Source organism: Rhinoderma darwinii, chromosome 9 (assembly GCF_050947455.1).
Source record: "Rhinoderma darwinii isolate aRhiDar2 chromosome 9, aRhiDar2.hap1, whole genome shotgun sequence".
NCBI lineage: Eukaryota > Metazoa > Chordata > Amphibia > Anura > Rhinodermatidae > Rhinoderma > Rhinoderma darwinii.
The window spans coordinates 92,651,320-92,666,219 of NC_134695.1; the positions used below are offsets into that span (position 1 = coordinate 92,651,320).

The window sequence follows — 14,900 nt, forward strand, 5'->3', positions numbered from 1 at the left end:
GGTATCATACTTGAGCTACTAAAAATTGAGGCTACACTTTAATCCCACACCTTTGGACAGCTGTAAGTTTGGTTTAGGTATAGCATAGGAGTTTTAATAAGAATTGTCTAAAAATCCCAGGGTGTTGCTGCCTTATATAAAAAAAATAAAAAAATATATATTTTGTTGTTTTTTTTCACAAAAGCACCAAATTGTGTAACTACAGCTTTGTGTTACACAATTTGAGATAATCCGGGAATATTTTCTTGCGGCTCTGTACCCATGGGTTTGATTACTAACTAGGTCAACATCTGCTGTAACACCTAGAATATTCTAGAAACGCTAAACTAAATGTATGATATTTACAATGTATTGAAATTCTGTCCCTCTGATTAGTGTTTATGGATAGGTCACTAATATACTGTTATATGGACAGATGTGCGTGAACAAAACCTCTAAGATATAATCTTCCCAATGTACAAGTGTGGGCTTAAAGTGGACCTGTCACTAGGTCATATAAGTTGAACTGGTTTACTCACCTGAATATCGCCGTCTCCCTGATTCCAGCGCTGTTTTTCTTTTTCTTCTGGAGCCCCCATTCCAGAGATAAGGCCCACTACTGTGTTAGCTACCTAATTTGCTGTAGTTAGCCAAAGGGGCGTGAACTACCCTCAAGCTGCTTCGTGTTGATTAGTCAGCATCAGAAGCAGGGAAGCTAGCTCCACCCCATTAGCAGACTTTATCAAATTAAGGAGCTAACATAACAGTGGGCCATAACTCTGGAACAGAGAGGTCTGGGAAAAAAAGAAAAACAGCGCTGGAATCAGGGAGACAGCGCTATTCAAGTCAGTTAACCAGTTCAACTGGTATGACCTATGACAGGTCCTCTTTAACAAAGAATAAACTACACTTTATACGGAATGGATCACTGTTATTTTTTTTAATTAAATATCTATATTGAGACATATTGCATTTTATTCTGTATTCTTTATTTTCTGATTGTATATTTTTTTTATTCTATATTCGGTGCATTATTATGGGGGCAGGCATCTTTGTTACGCTGCTACTCTGAGCTTTGAACAGCAGTTCCAGGGATTTGCTATACAGCAGACATCTGGATATTAGCAGTCTCAGATAGAAAATGACTCACTGACTTCTATGAAAGTATGTTGTGAGCATGCTCTGTATAATGTGCAGAGGTCACTGTGCAGGGAGGGGCGCTGTCCATATCACCTTTTGTCAATGGTGGATCCTGAGTTATTTGTCTCCAGCTCTATAATAGAGGTGTTAAGTTTTATTTCTAATCCTGCCCTCTGATGACACTGAGATGACTTCTGAAAAGCGTTAGCTTATTGTGTGGGCTCAGTAACCAGTGCAAATAGAGTGACATGGAAAAAAAAACATCATAAAAAATGTTTAACAGAAAAATCAGATTTACATTTTTTTTTTTTTTACGATATATCCCTTAAATAGTTCTCTATAAATATTGGTTTAGCGCGTAACTAGCAATTTTTTTTATTGAATATGAGACACTCAATTAAAGGGACTACAAATGTGTAGCTAATTCTGCATATTCAATCTCAATTTAGTGATCAGTGTGATAATCCACGAATCAATGGTAAATTTTGCTAAAATATATTGGGTATTCTAAAAAAAACTAAAAAAAATCTGCTGCTAAAATTAGCTGGGAATTTCTCATCTGGGTGAATGCAAAAATATAATTGTTAACATTTGCTATAACATTCATGGGATATTTGTTCTGATCGTTGCATGTTTTTTTGTGTTATTTGCTGAACTTTCCCATATTGGCTAATGAAATATTCATCTTAGGCCTCAAGCACACGACCGTAGTTTTTGTCCGCAATTCTGAATCTGTAGTTGCGGATAAAACACTGTCACATCCATTTCTATCTGTCACGTTCACCTTACTGTATATTTACCGGTGTGCTTCCGGGCCGTAGAAATGAGCCGCAAAAAAATAGTACATGTCCTATTTTTCGCATTTATGGACCGTGCTCCTTTCCTCTGGCGTAACCACTGCTGTACCAGCCATAGCGGCTGCTATGGGGCTCGTGGCATAAGGGGGCCTGTGCCACCCACCCTTAGGACGCAGATACTTTTGAACACTATGGCAGAGCAGGGAGGTATCTCCCTGCTCTGCCATTTACTAGGCTACAGGCTACGTTCGTCACTGGATCACGCCGGCCTACGCAAGGATCCCGTCTGCATTGAGGATGCTTTGGAGAAGCTCAGTTGGTCGCGGGATCTGAGTATTTTTTGTTTTATTTTTTTGGGGGCGCTATCTACAGGGTAGCTGTATGGCACTATCTACAAGGGGGAGGAAGGGCTCTATCTACAGGGGGAATGTGGGGGCACTATTGCACTATTTACAAGGGGAAGGTGGGGGCAATATCTACAGGGGCAGCAGTATGGCACTATCTACAAGGGGGAGCTAGGTTGCACTAGCTACAAGGGCGGGCTGTATGGCACGATCTACAAGGGTGAAGGGGCACTATCTACAGTGGGGCTGTATGGCGCAATCTACAGGGGGGCTGTATGGCATAATCTACAGGGGGGCACTATCTCAAAGGGGGGGCGCGTGTGGCACCCAGGCGATGGGGGGCAATCAAAAGCTTGCTATGGGGTCCAGTCTTTCCTCGGTACGCCCCTGCTCCTATTCTTATTCATTTAAGCACGTTCCGCAAATGCGGATGACACTCCGTGGCCCGTCCGTGCAGTATTTACTGTCCGTAAATACTGCATGGTCGTGTGCATAATTCCTTACAGATTCATACATATAAAGCCTTAGCACACGCACCCATTCATTTCTATGGTCCTATGCACAAGACTGTGACGTTCGCAAATCTATGTGGGGCCCGCAAATCCTGCTCAGACTCGCCCATCGTGCATGATCGTCCCTGCTTTTTTTTTGGGCGGACCCGTTAATACTGGTGACACATTTCAGGACAGCAAAACCACTACAGCCGTGCGCAATAGACCTTAAAGGCAATCATAAACCTTGGAGGTCCAGTATTCTGTGTTTATTCATTAGTTATTTTTTTTTCTGATACAGCACTCTAAACCCCCTGCATAAACAGAGATTAATAATAAAATTCTGTCCGTCTGCAGCCACCACTAGAGGGAGCTTATGAGCTCCTAGAGGTGGCTGCAAGAAGTCAGAATTTTATAATTTTACTTTATATCTTATCAGGGGATTGGAGCTCTGTATAAGAAAAACAAAGCTCAGACCTTTATAAAGATGATAAAAAAAATTATGAGGACAGAAGTTTGGATGTAAAATCACATTGTGTTTGAAGGTGGGCATTTGTTACCCGACAGCTGGTAATAGCCTAACATTAAATAAAAAATTAGTACATAACCCTACAAATCATTCTTTGCTGAATAAATATTGTCCTTTGTATTCTAATATGTATTCTGCAGACTATTGTCTTAAAGACTATGTACACCTTTGAAATTGTTTCTTTTGTTTAATAAAAATGTCTATCAGTGTGTTTGGTGCAACTTTCAAAATATTTTTATAAAAAATTATTTTACTTTCTGAGATACAGCTGCTTTGTATCCTGTATACTGAGCAGCGGTATTGTGCGCTGAAATCTTTATCTGTCAGGTCAGCGGCACTGACGGGTTCAGTGTCAGCGGGTTCTGCGTGTCTCTGACACAGGATCGAGCAGCTATCGATCACATCTAAGTTCATAACTTACACGTGATCGATTACAGGTGGGTCCTGCGTGTCAGAGACATGCAAGAACCGCTTTTACTGAACCTGTCAGTGCACAATACAGCTGCTCTGTATACAGGATACAAAGCAGTTGTATCTCAAAAATTAAAAATAATTTTTAAGAAGAATTTTGAAAGTTGCACCAAAACACGGATACACATTTTTATTTAAAAAACAAAACGACTTAAAAAAAGGTGTGCATAGCCTTTAACAACGGTATTTTTCTTCAGGGGTATTTCTTGGTAAACAGCAGGTGGAGGATTAAGAGAAGGAAGACGAGAAGGACGTTCTAGGATAACAGATTGAAAAATTAGTCAATTTTGAAGAAGAATGAATCTTAAAATATATTATTATTGTGGCATTCATGGTTGATGTATCTACCTATTGTGGGAATGTCCATTTAGTAGAACTGTTCAGTAAAGCCAGTGGCCATTTGATAAAGAACTTCTGTGTAGATGCTTGTTCATGCAAATACCTAGCCAGCCAATCATGTATGAGTGACTCAATTCATAAAAGCTGCAGAGATATATTGGAAAAATTTTGAAATTAGCTTAGATATCACAGACATTGATCATGCATCCTATGTAGACCCAGCATTAGACAGAGGCCCAATTTGATCGCCCACTCTCCATCTATACAGAACATGTGCAGGTTTACATTTAACTACACTGCAATCTTTATCATTGCACAAACAGGACATATCACCAATAAGATCTAATAGATTATTTGTGAATCATCCCATAAGAAATATACGGTATGGACACCCCTGCTATTTATTGAGTTGTTTCAGCCACACACATTGATAACAGGTGCATAAAATCAAGCACACAGCCATGCAATCTCCATAGACAGTGAAAGTAGTATGGGTCGTATGGAAGAGCTTAGGCTGTGTTCACATAAGTGTCGAGCTTCTGTTCATGGGCTCCGTTCGACCTTTCCGTCTGGGGATCCGATGAACAAAAAGCCAAACGGAAACCATAGCTTCCGTTTGCATTATCATTGATTTCCATTGCAATTGGTTTCCGCTCCGTAAGGTTTGCGTTTTTTTAGCGGAAACAATAGAACCGTCAACTACGCTTTTCCGCTAAAAAAACGCAAACTTTACAGTACGGAAACAAATAGAAACCAATTGCAATGGAAGCATTACCATTGAAATCAAAGGAAATGCAAACGGAAGCTATGGTTTCCGCTTGGCTTTCCATTCATTGGTTCCTCCGAGGGAAAAGTCTGACAGAACCCAGGAACGGAAGCACAACGCTGGCACTGTCATAGGATGCCACCTTTGCCTCAAGTCAATTTGTGACATTTCTGATCCGCTAGATCTGCCCTTGTCACCTGTATGTGCAATTATTGTGACGTGGAAGCATCTAGGAGTAACAACTCAGCCACGAAGCGATAGACCACGCAAAGTGCTGAAGTGTGTGGTGCAAAAAGACACCATCACTGGACTCTGGAGCATTGCAATCGTGTTCTCTGGAGTGATGAATCGTATCTCACTGTCTGGCAGTGTAATGGAAGAATTGGAATTTGGCTTATGCCAGGAAAATGTTACCTACCGGAATGCATAGTGCCTACTGTAAAATGTGGTGAAATGTTCTGGGGCTGTGTTTGAGGGTTTTATTTCCAGTGAAGGGTAATGATAAAGGGGTTTTCCAGAGCTCAAGAAAAAACGGGGTAAGAGCAGGAAATATGAAATATGTTAAAATAAAATAACCAGTACTTATCTGATAAATTGCCTGCTGCTCCGGCGGCGCTGCTCCGGTCCCATATATCGCTGAGTGCAGTGATTGGCTGCAGCCAAGTAAACAAAGAAAAGCGGGAAGCACCGGAGGGGCGTGGGATTTATCTTGTGAGTACTGGTAATATTCCTTATATTAAAGGGGTTATGTGGGGACCTAAAATTATTAGCAGTATACTCACTGCAGTATGTGAATACACTCGCTAATATACATTGCGGTGCACCGTCGCGCTGATTGAGATTTTAATAGATTTTTATAGCGCTGGCGGGGAACCAGAAAACTAGTTGCACGGTCCTCCTTGATGACACGATTCTTCGTCATGTGACCGGCCCCTCTGTACTTTATGTACAAGCAGTAGCACAGCGATTAGTACAGCGCTATACAAATCTATGAAAATCTCAGACTCAGCGCGACGGCGGACCAGAATGTATACTAGCATAGTGCAGTGAGTACACCGATAATACTTTTCGGTCCCCACATAGCCCCTTTAACACATATATCTATATTCAGTGTGACACTTGCTAGACAGTATTCATCTGACCGTATGACCGTTCATACACCATGATGGATGGTTAATATCTTACGGTTTTAATGGTTTTGTAACCAGAATTCTTGCTTATGTATGGATTCAGATTTGCCTATGAAGCAAGATTTTGAGACATTAAGTAAACCACTAAGACCATGAAGCTACTATTTTATCACGGCGATCACAGGTAATGGTTAAAAAAATGAATAATAAATGTAACATTAGCACATACCATGGAGGTTAGTGTTGCCATTATCATGGAACACATTCAATCTTTAATTGTCCCTCTGGCTTGATTTCCAAACTATAGAGGAGACTCTTCAATAATGAGAAAATTGTAAAGCTTCCTATATTATGGTCATGTTGACCTATACAAAAAGTCCCATTTGAAAAACGATTCAACCTAAAAATTGTGCCCCTGTTACTTTGTTAAAGGATATTTGATTAAATATGTAGCCATTTTAGATTTCAACCGGATGTTTATTAGACCTCTATCCCTCATATCAATGTTGAACTATTATAATATTTATGAAAAGACGTTTCACACCCCCATTATTATCATACACTAAAGCTGGCCATACATTTTAGATAGTTGTCGGCCGAACGCTATTCCTCTCGACTTCCCCATACACTCTCTTCTGGCAGCGGTTTATCTAATAACGAACAAAAGGATCGGGCATGTAGAAATTAAACATGTCCGACCCTTCTCTTCCCCGACATCTGCAGAGCCAATACACATTAAATGGTCATCTGGTTTTGCCGACATCGGTGGGTTTGGTTGACATACATTTAACGTGTATGGTGAGCCTTAGTGGAAAGACATTTTATGCAAAGTTCTTATTATGCAGATATTGCTTCTAGAATGTTTAGTTCAAAACATAATGGGTGAACAACGTGAACGTGCGATGGTTGTAAGTGAAGCTCAGATGTGATCAAAAGCAAAACCTCTACACTTGTGAATTGTTCCTGAGCAGCAGTTTTCAGGGAGTGGAGAATTGGACAAAAAATAGGAACAGTAGGCATTCGGGGGAAATTTTTCTGGCAAAGATCAGTCGTAAAGATCAGTTTTTGGACAAAAATGTTGCGACTTTTGCATTTTTACAATCCACTTTTCGAAACAGTGGGCAGGATTTAACAGGAGAGGCATAGCCACCCGCAGCCAGACAAATTCACTATGATTTACACCAGAAACTGGTGTCAATTATAGCTAAAATCTACAAAATGTCCCTTTTTGGTGCACAGAAAGACAGAGATGTATGTCATCTTTTGAGAGGTGTGCGCCTTTTAATGCATTTTACTCTATTGCTCTTTATATTAACACTGGCGTATGACAGTAACACCAAGTCCCCCCAATGTCTGCGCTGGTAAACAGCTACTGGAGATTGTTAGACTTGTACAGACACGAGTTACTCTGCTTCACAGAACACAGAATCGGAGACCAAGTCAGAGCTCAACATACAGTAAAATGCTGGACATTACAATATATAAGGCGCCATTCACATCTCGATTGTGCTATTCGCCGGGCGTATACGTTTTTAAACACTAAAAAAGTATTGAAACGTATAGCTCGGCGTATACATACAGTATAATGGGTCATACGTAGACCCAAAATAGCATCCGTTTGGTCTATGTTTGTCATGGTATACGTTGGGATACTTTTTTTTGAAAGTACTGAAAAGCCTAGCCTGCTACGCTATTCTGTACTTCAAAAAAACGTTTACGCGACGTAACGTGTTTTTTTTTAGCATTGATCTCAGTGGACGACGTATACAAACATAATACTATATGTTTGTATTCGTTTACATACAGTAAATCTATCTGTTTTGTTTTTTTTCTATCAGTGTTCATTTAAAAAAACAAAACGTATACGTTTTTTTCAGGTACAAAATGGACAGAAATGTATACTGACGTAGGAGTACATGCTATAAAAAACACTGACATAAACAGAGAATAGTACACGTTTGTATACGTTTTCAATGGTCCCTGTTTTTATAAAAAAACTTATACGCCCGGCGGATAGCACAAACGCGATGTGAATGGGGCCTAAGGATGAGGAAACAGAGGATTAAAATGCTGCTCATAATAGACTGGCCACTAAGTGTAGAATAGTAATATAATAGTCAAATAAGTTTGAATGAGGTCCTAAAGTTGTCCCAAGATATAAGATATGTGCTCAAGGATCCGCTCATACAGAGTAGAACAAAGTCAACCAAACCCGTTGATTTTAATGAGATCGGTTGACAATCTGATGTGTATAGGGACAGACCAACAATCCTTAGATGGCAGATGTGGGGGGAAGCATCGAGCATGTTGGATTTCAACATGCTCTATCCTTTGTATCCACGAGTTATAAGCTCCTGACAGAGGTGTTTCTAAGTATCTAATCTCCTCTCCCCATTGAAATAAACATATATGCCTGGCTGAGCCGGTAAAGTTCAGCCGACAGCTATCTAACGTGTAGGGCCAACTTCAGGTCTATGTGGCTGGCAGACCTTTGCCCAAGTCTAATGTTGGGGTAAAAAATAGTTGAGACTGGTTGGATTTTGTCCTATTGTTTCATGGTATGCATTCGTCTCCGTCACCTTCACCGAGTTAGCATGAACAACCACCTGAGCAAAAAATGCATGTTAACTGAGGCATTGTTTAATGCCCATGGTCACCTTAACTGTCTATAGGTAACTTTGTTAAGCCGACGGCTATTCCTCCCGATCCCCATCTCTATGGGGAGAGGGGAATAAGCCGCTGCCAGACACCTCTGGTGGTAGGTAATCTCCCGTGAGAACAAAGGATCGGGCATGCCGAAATCCAACATGCCTGATACTTTGTTCACCAGACATTTACTGTCGGAGGATAGTTGGGAAACCCCCATGCACATTAGATGGTTGGTGGAGCCCTCTGGGTACATCTACTGTATGTGCTCCTTTATACACCCTTAAAACAATTTCCTGAAACAAAGTCAATTGGCCTGAGCTACTATGCAATTTATCAGGTTTTATCGACTAAAAAAAAAAAAAAGTCTTGATTAATAAAAATCGCTCACTTTTTCCATCAAAAATCAAAATTATGATCATTGTAGATTGGCATAGACTTTTTTTTTTATACTAGAAGAACAAATAATAAAGTACTAGATAACAGATACCCAAACAGTGGACACTAAACCTTAACTCTATTTTAGCTACCTTTGGTGTACAGTTGAATACAATAACTTGTTGTCAGTAAGTGGCTAGGTCAAGGCGTTCAGAGGCGGACTGTAGTGTTCGAAGTCCAGAGAAATGTCTTCCCCCATGGTCAGTACCTTATCTCACATATCTCCAGTTCTGAGACTCTCCATAACTATATAATAAGTACATAACATACATATTTGTGAAGGATATTTCTAGCTCTTTTCATAAGGTTTACTTTTATAACAACATTCCAGTTAAAATCTACATAAAAAGTTAAGTAACTATGTGAATATTTCCCTTATCTTGTAATGATTTGAGTTATAAGTGGTTCTCACTTGTAATCCGTAAGTAGTTCAACTGCACAGACATTCATGTGACTTAAAGGATAAGCCATAAATATCCGATAGTTAGGGGCCCGATGTACCTCCTTGCCGGTGTCCTTGGTCTAATAAGAAATGAGGAAACATTGGACCCCTGTTCTCCCAGTCAGTGTGACTCTCACGTAAGACATTTATGATGCATAATTTAAAAAGTCTATCCCTCTGACAATTTAGCTCTATATAACTCTCAGCTTAATCCCACAATGCTCTGCTTTCCAACAACAAAATTTACATTTTGATTTCTATCTGATCAGAAAATGAAACATTATTCAATAATAAAGAACAAGATAAGTAAAGAAAAATATTCACAAAGATATTCAACACTTTATGTATATTTTACCTGTCAAATTATGTCATCTGTAGTGAATTACACTTCAAAGGCAAACGAAACTTTCAAAAAAACTTTTAACATGTCAGAAGTTTCGATCGGTGGGGGTCCGAGCACTGAGAACCCTATTGATCGCTAAAACGAAGCGGCATAAGTGCGGTATCGTTTTGTTTCTGACCGACTTTCCTCGGAAAGCCGAGCAAGCGGTGTACGAACGCATAGACTTACTATGGAGCCCATACATCACTTGCTCGGCTTTCCGAGGAAAGACGATCAAAAACAAAGCAGAGCGCTTCTGCCGCTGCGTTTTAGCTATCGGTGGCGGTCTCAGTGCTTGGACCCCCACCGATCATATTTCTGACATGTCACTATGACAGGTCAAAAGTTTTTTGAAAGTTTAGTTACCCTTTAAGGATAGCAGTCCAAGATCCGGCATATCTCCACATTATATAGTTTACATTGTTGTTTTACTCGCACCAAACCATCCAGGCATTATACTCCATTGATAAATCTGCCAACTTAAAAAAGTTTGTATGTTTTGTTTTTTTATTATCTGGTTTATAATCACGGTGTTATGTTGTGTTGTATATTTACCAAGTTATGTTGAGGATATTTATGCAAGGCGCCCTTTTCTCTAATGATTCCGTTTGGGATTCCTTTGGGTTTCCCAAAGTGATAATTTGCATTATATACATTTAATTTATACAGTTTAAGGCCTCTGCATCCAAGTGTACTACGACTCCGAACAACCTCTGTGGACCTCCTGTAACTTTATATGCCTATGATTTCATACAGGGTCAAATGTTTTTTTTTCTGTTGGATTCGATATGAAAAAGACAAAAAAAAACAATTGCCACATTGCTTCGAAAGGACAATATAATATCCCCATGATATGGCAATGTAAGAACAGCATATGGCGTCACACAGAATGTTTATGGCTCCATAGTACCAAGCCGCAACTATTCTGCGTAATTCATGACCAAATCCTTGCTTTGTGCATGAGACCCTAAGTAAGACATTACCCATACAAATATTCACAAGATGAAACTAAGGGTATGTTCACAGGCAGTGACCAAAAACGTCTGAAAATACGGAGCGGTTTTCAGGCAAAAACAGCTCCTGATTTTCAGACGTTTTTGTAGCAACTCGCGTTTTTCGCTGCGTATTTTACGGACGTTATTGGAGCTGTTTTTCAATGGAGTCAATGAAAAACGGCTCCAAAAAAGTCCAAAGAAGTGACATGTACTTCTTTTTCGCGGGCGTCTTTTTACTCGCCGTATTTTGACAGCGACACGTAAAATTACACCTCGTGGGAACAGAACACCGTAAAACCAATTGCAAGCAATGGGCAGATGTTTGTAGGCGTAATGGAGCCGTTTTTTCAGGCGTAATTCGAGGTGTAAAACGCCCGAATTACGTCTGAAAACACTGCGTGTGAACATACCCTAACTCTATATAGCGATCTAGATCTCCTTACCTTTCCAGAATAGTTGCTGGATTCTAAAATCCATACTACGGAGTTTATTCAATGTCTTTTTAGCAGCTGCATTGTGAGTAAAATCCATCTTCCTTTATTACTCAAACGTTATTTTTGAACCATGGTAACCATATTATAAAGCAGAGCTTTCCTGCAGACCTTTAATAAATTAGTTAAAAAACGGCACTCTAATTTCATATGCATAAATAGCGGCCAGACCTATTGAGTATTATCAAGTTCTCCATCCATTGTGCCCTAATGTTATCAGTAAAATATGGGTACAGTTTAGTTCTTTGCAAATCCATACCATGAATGTGATACTTGTGTCTAAGAACCTTGGATGTTCCCGTAAAATATTTGATATATCGCGTACAATTGAAAAGTCAAACAAAGCCTTCCGGGCCAACACACAAGGGAGGCTTCTCTTTGGATTTTATTTAAAGCATCAGTTTTCATTCAAAAAAAGAAATGTGTGTGCACACGTCTGTGTGTGACAATGTATCTATGCATACATATACACACACGCATGTATACATACACATACAAATGGTTAACTTTTTTTTTTTTTTTAACTTTTCTTTTTTTTCTTTAAAACAGAACAGACCTCTGTCTATTGACATGAAACAGAGTAAACAGGTAACACTGGGGTTGGGAAAAGTGTGCAGATTACAAACACCAAACAACAGGGAATATTACACCTTTACCAGCAAACCCTCTTCCCCAAATCCCAGCATCAGGCTGTGATGCAAGTAAGCTCATCTGGGGCAAAGGCAGCGCCTGTAACACGTTATATACAGCACTGCTAATGCAGGCTATGAAGAGCTGTGTATCCCACTGGGAGAAATATTCAAATAAATTTATTTTTTTTAGCAGTGAAAGATCCCTGCTGGTAAGAGCCAAGTGATCTTAAAAACATATAAAAAAAATAACAATAACAATAAAAAGGAAAGGGGTAAAGGGGAAAGTTGTCTTTTGGTTAAAGAGCTAACAGGTTGGTTTACAATGTGGCACGTGGGGCATTCTGACACCCACAACATACGTCAAAATGAGAAACGCATTTGGACACGAAAAAAATAATACACAATGGATCTTATCCATGTCTGAAAACCGTCTTGAATTAATGGCCTCATCTACAAGAAATACAGAAAGTCTGTTCATTATTCTTTAAAGTATATATATATATTTTTTGGAGCCTTGGTTTCCGGATGTGGAAATTATAAAGCATGAATGCCACCCAAAAATTCTCGTCCCATGGGAGGCATCTTTTTTTTCAACCCAGTCCTGAATTTTTTTTTCTGCCCAGTTAAGTTAGCAATTACTTAAAAAAAAAATCAATTACTGAACCAAAGAAAAAAATATTAAAAATAAAATAAATACATATATACACACATATATATCCCTATCCATATATATGTATATATAAAATTCCAAGACCAGAGTCAGAACACGGTGTGAACATTTGACCTGAGAATAACACAATTCCATTGGTTTCTTCTTAACAAAGCCATTCCAGATGAGCAGAAGGGCTGTCACCACGAGGTGACCGATCTCCACAAAAAGGGACGGAAAAAAAAAGGAGTTGGGCCCAGTTCCCTGTGTAACAGCCCAATGTGACACTAGGTAGAGGGAAGAAAATAGGGCAGTGGGTCAGGTGCAGGAATGAAAAAATCCATACTGGGGGAGGGAGGGGTTCCTCTTTTTTTGGTTAAAAGCTTTGGAATTTGCAGTATTTTGTTTGTGAAACTGGTTTTTTATTTATCTTTTATTATTTAAAATTCATATTTATTATTATTATTATATCATCGTCCAACTCCGAAGTCTACAGTCGTAAAGAACCCACTCCCACAGCAGTTCGAGAGCTGTCCTCGTGACAGCTTGGGTTCTCAGGAGCGCTTACAGGACTTCCCACCCTGTCAGACTTTTGGCTGAGGTCCGAATCAGATTCCTCAGAGAAACCGTCTGTTGGAAAGGAGGTCGCAACCCCTGAGGTGCTGCACGGACTTGAGGTAACTGTTGAGAATGAGGAGAATGTGGGGAGAGGAGGTTTGATGGGAGTACTGTGAGACCAAGTCTTTGTGGTGGCGCGGGGAGAAGCAGAAGGGGAAGGGGGTGAGAGGCTGGCTTTGGAGTCAGCAGCAGACTGAGAGGTAGATGCGGTGTCAGGATTGGGGAAGCAGGCAGAGTGAGGTAATAAACTAGGGTGCTCTTTGGCATTTCTTGCTGTTCTTTTGATTGTTCTATGTTTGTGCAAGGGTGACTCCAGATGTTGACGTAGGGCATCGCCCCCACACAGAGTGGCCTCACAGCCTAAGCAGCGGTAGGAGCCGCTACTGTCACCAGTGGGGACGATTGTCACAAACTCTTGCAGGTTCACCACAGATTGGCCAAAGTAGCAGAGGGACTTCACGTGGCTAATAGCCGCCTCCTCGCTGCTGAAGCTCAGCTCACACTTCCGGCAGACCAACTTGTACTGCACCTTTGGGACTATAAGTGGGTCCAAGAGACAGTCTGCACCTTGGTTTTCCACGTCTTTATGTTCTGGGGGTTTTTTGGAGTGCGATACCTCAAGGGTTGCAGGATTCTGTTCTTCCATCTTTGGGGAGTCTTTGGCAGGGTCTTTGTTAGAAGGAGAAACAATAGAAGGAGTTGGGGTTTGGCTTGCTTTGGGCTGTTGCTGCTGCAGTCTTTGATGATGGTGATGCTGCTGCTGCTGCTGCTGTTGTTGTTGTTTTTGCTGCTGCATTTGGAGTTGGCGCTGCTGCTGCTGTAGGGCTTCTTGTAAGCTTTGCTGGTACTGCTGATATTGTTGAAGCAAAGAGCTTGGTGAAAGTCCCATCAAAGCTTGGGAGATTGCTGGGTTGTAAGGGAACAGACTTTCCATTCCATACATTGGCTGCAGGTAACCACCCGGCAATGTCCCTGGAATCTGAGCGCTGTAGTAGGGAGAGAAGCCGGGAACAAAGTAAGGAAGAAACTGACTAGTAAGCAAGGCAGATGGATCTGATGTCAGGGCTGCTTGCAAAGCCTGCAGCTGGGATGGATCAACCACATATTCCATGCCTGGCATTGAGCTGGAAGTGGATGCTGGAGTGTCCCCTCTCTCTTTTTTTAGTAAAGTTGAGGGATCCCCTTTGCCTTTCACCCTTTCCTTCTCTTTCACCTTCTCACCGTCTTTTTCTTTCCGCAATTCTTGAGGTTGGGGAGCAGATCCAGGGTGTGTCTGTGATGGGAGGGTGGGGCTCAATGATTTGAGGGGTTGTTTATTTGGTTGTCCGGAAGTGGGGAGTCCAGGTGAAGGAACTGTGGTGTTGGACATGCCCATCACATTGGATTTTGGAGAACTTAACGCTGAGAACAATAACAGAAGAAAAAAAATAATTCAGTTTGTAGACTTTTATTTAAGAGGATCTGTAATCTATGCTCTGCATTCATAGTCTGTTTCATCATTAATAGCATATGGCCACATGCAGCAATTTTACCATATCTATTCCTTTTTCATGAAAACATAAAAAAAGGAAAGGAACAAAAGGAAACCTTAGAGTATGAGATGCTTTCGGAGAGCATATGA

At 40.5% G+C, this 14,900-nt stretch overlaps 1 protein-coding gene across 9 annotated transcripts in view; it reads right to left on the bottom strand.

Moving 5' to 3' along the window:
- Positions 1-11,707: 11,707 nt before the first annotated feature.
- ZFHX3 (zinc finger homeobox 3) overlaps positions 11,708-14,900 on the bottom strand; it is a 718,852-nt gene continuing 715,659 nt past the window's right edge. For all 9 annotated transcript variants that reach the window (XM_075838516.1, XM_075838515.1, XM_075838512.1 and 6 more), the window contains one exon: positions 11,708-14,680. In XM_075838516.1, the coding sequence (XP_075694631.1) occupies positions 13,152-14,680 (1,529 nt within the window). In that variant the 3' untranslated portion in view covers positions 11,708-13,151. The remainder of the gene's footprint in view (positions 14,681-14,900) is intronic.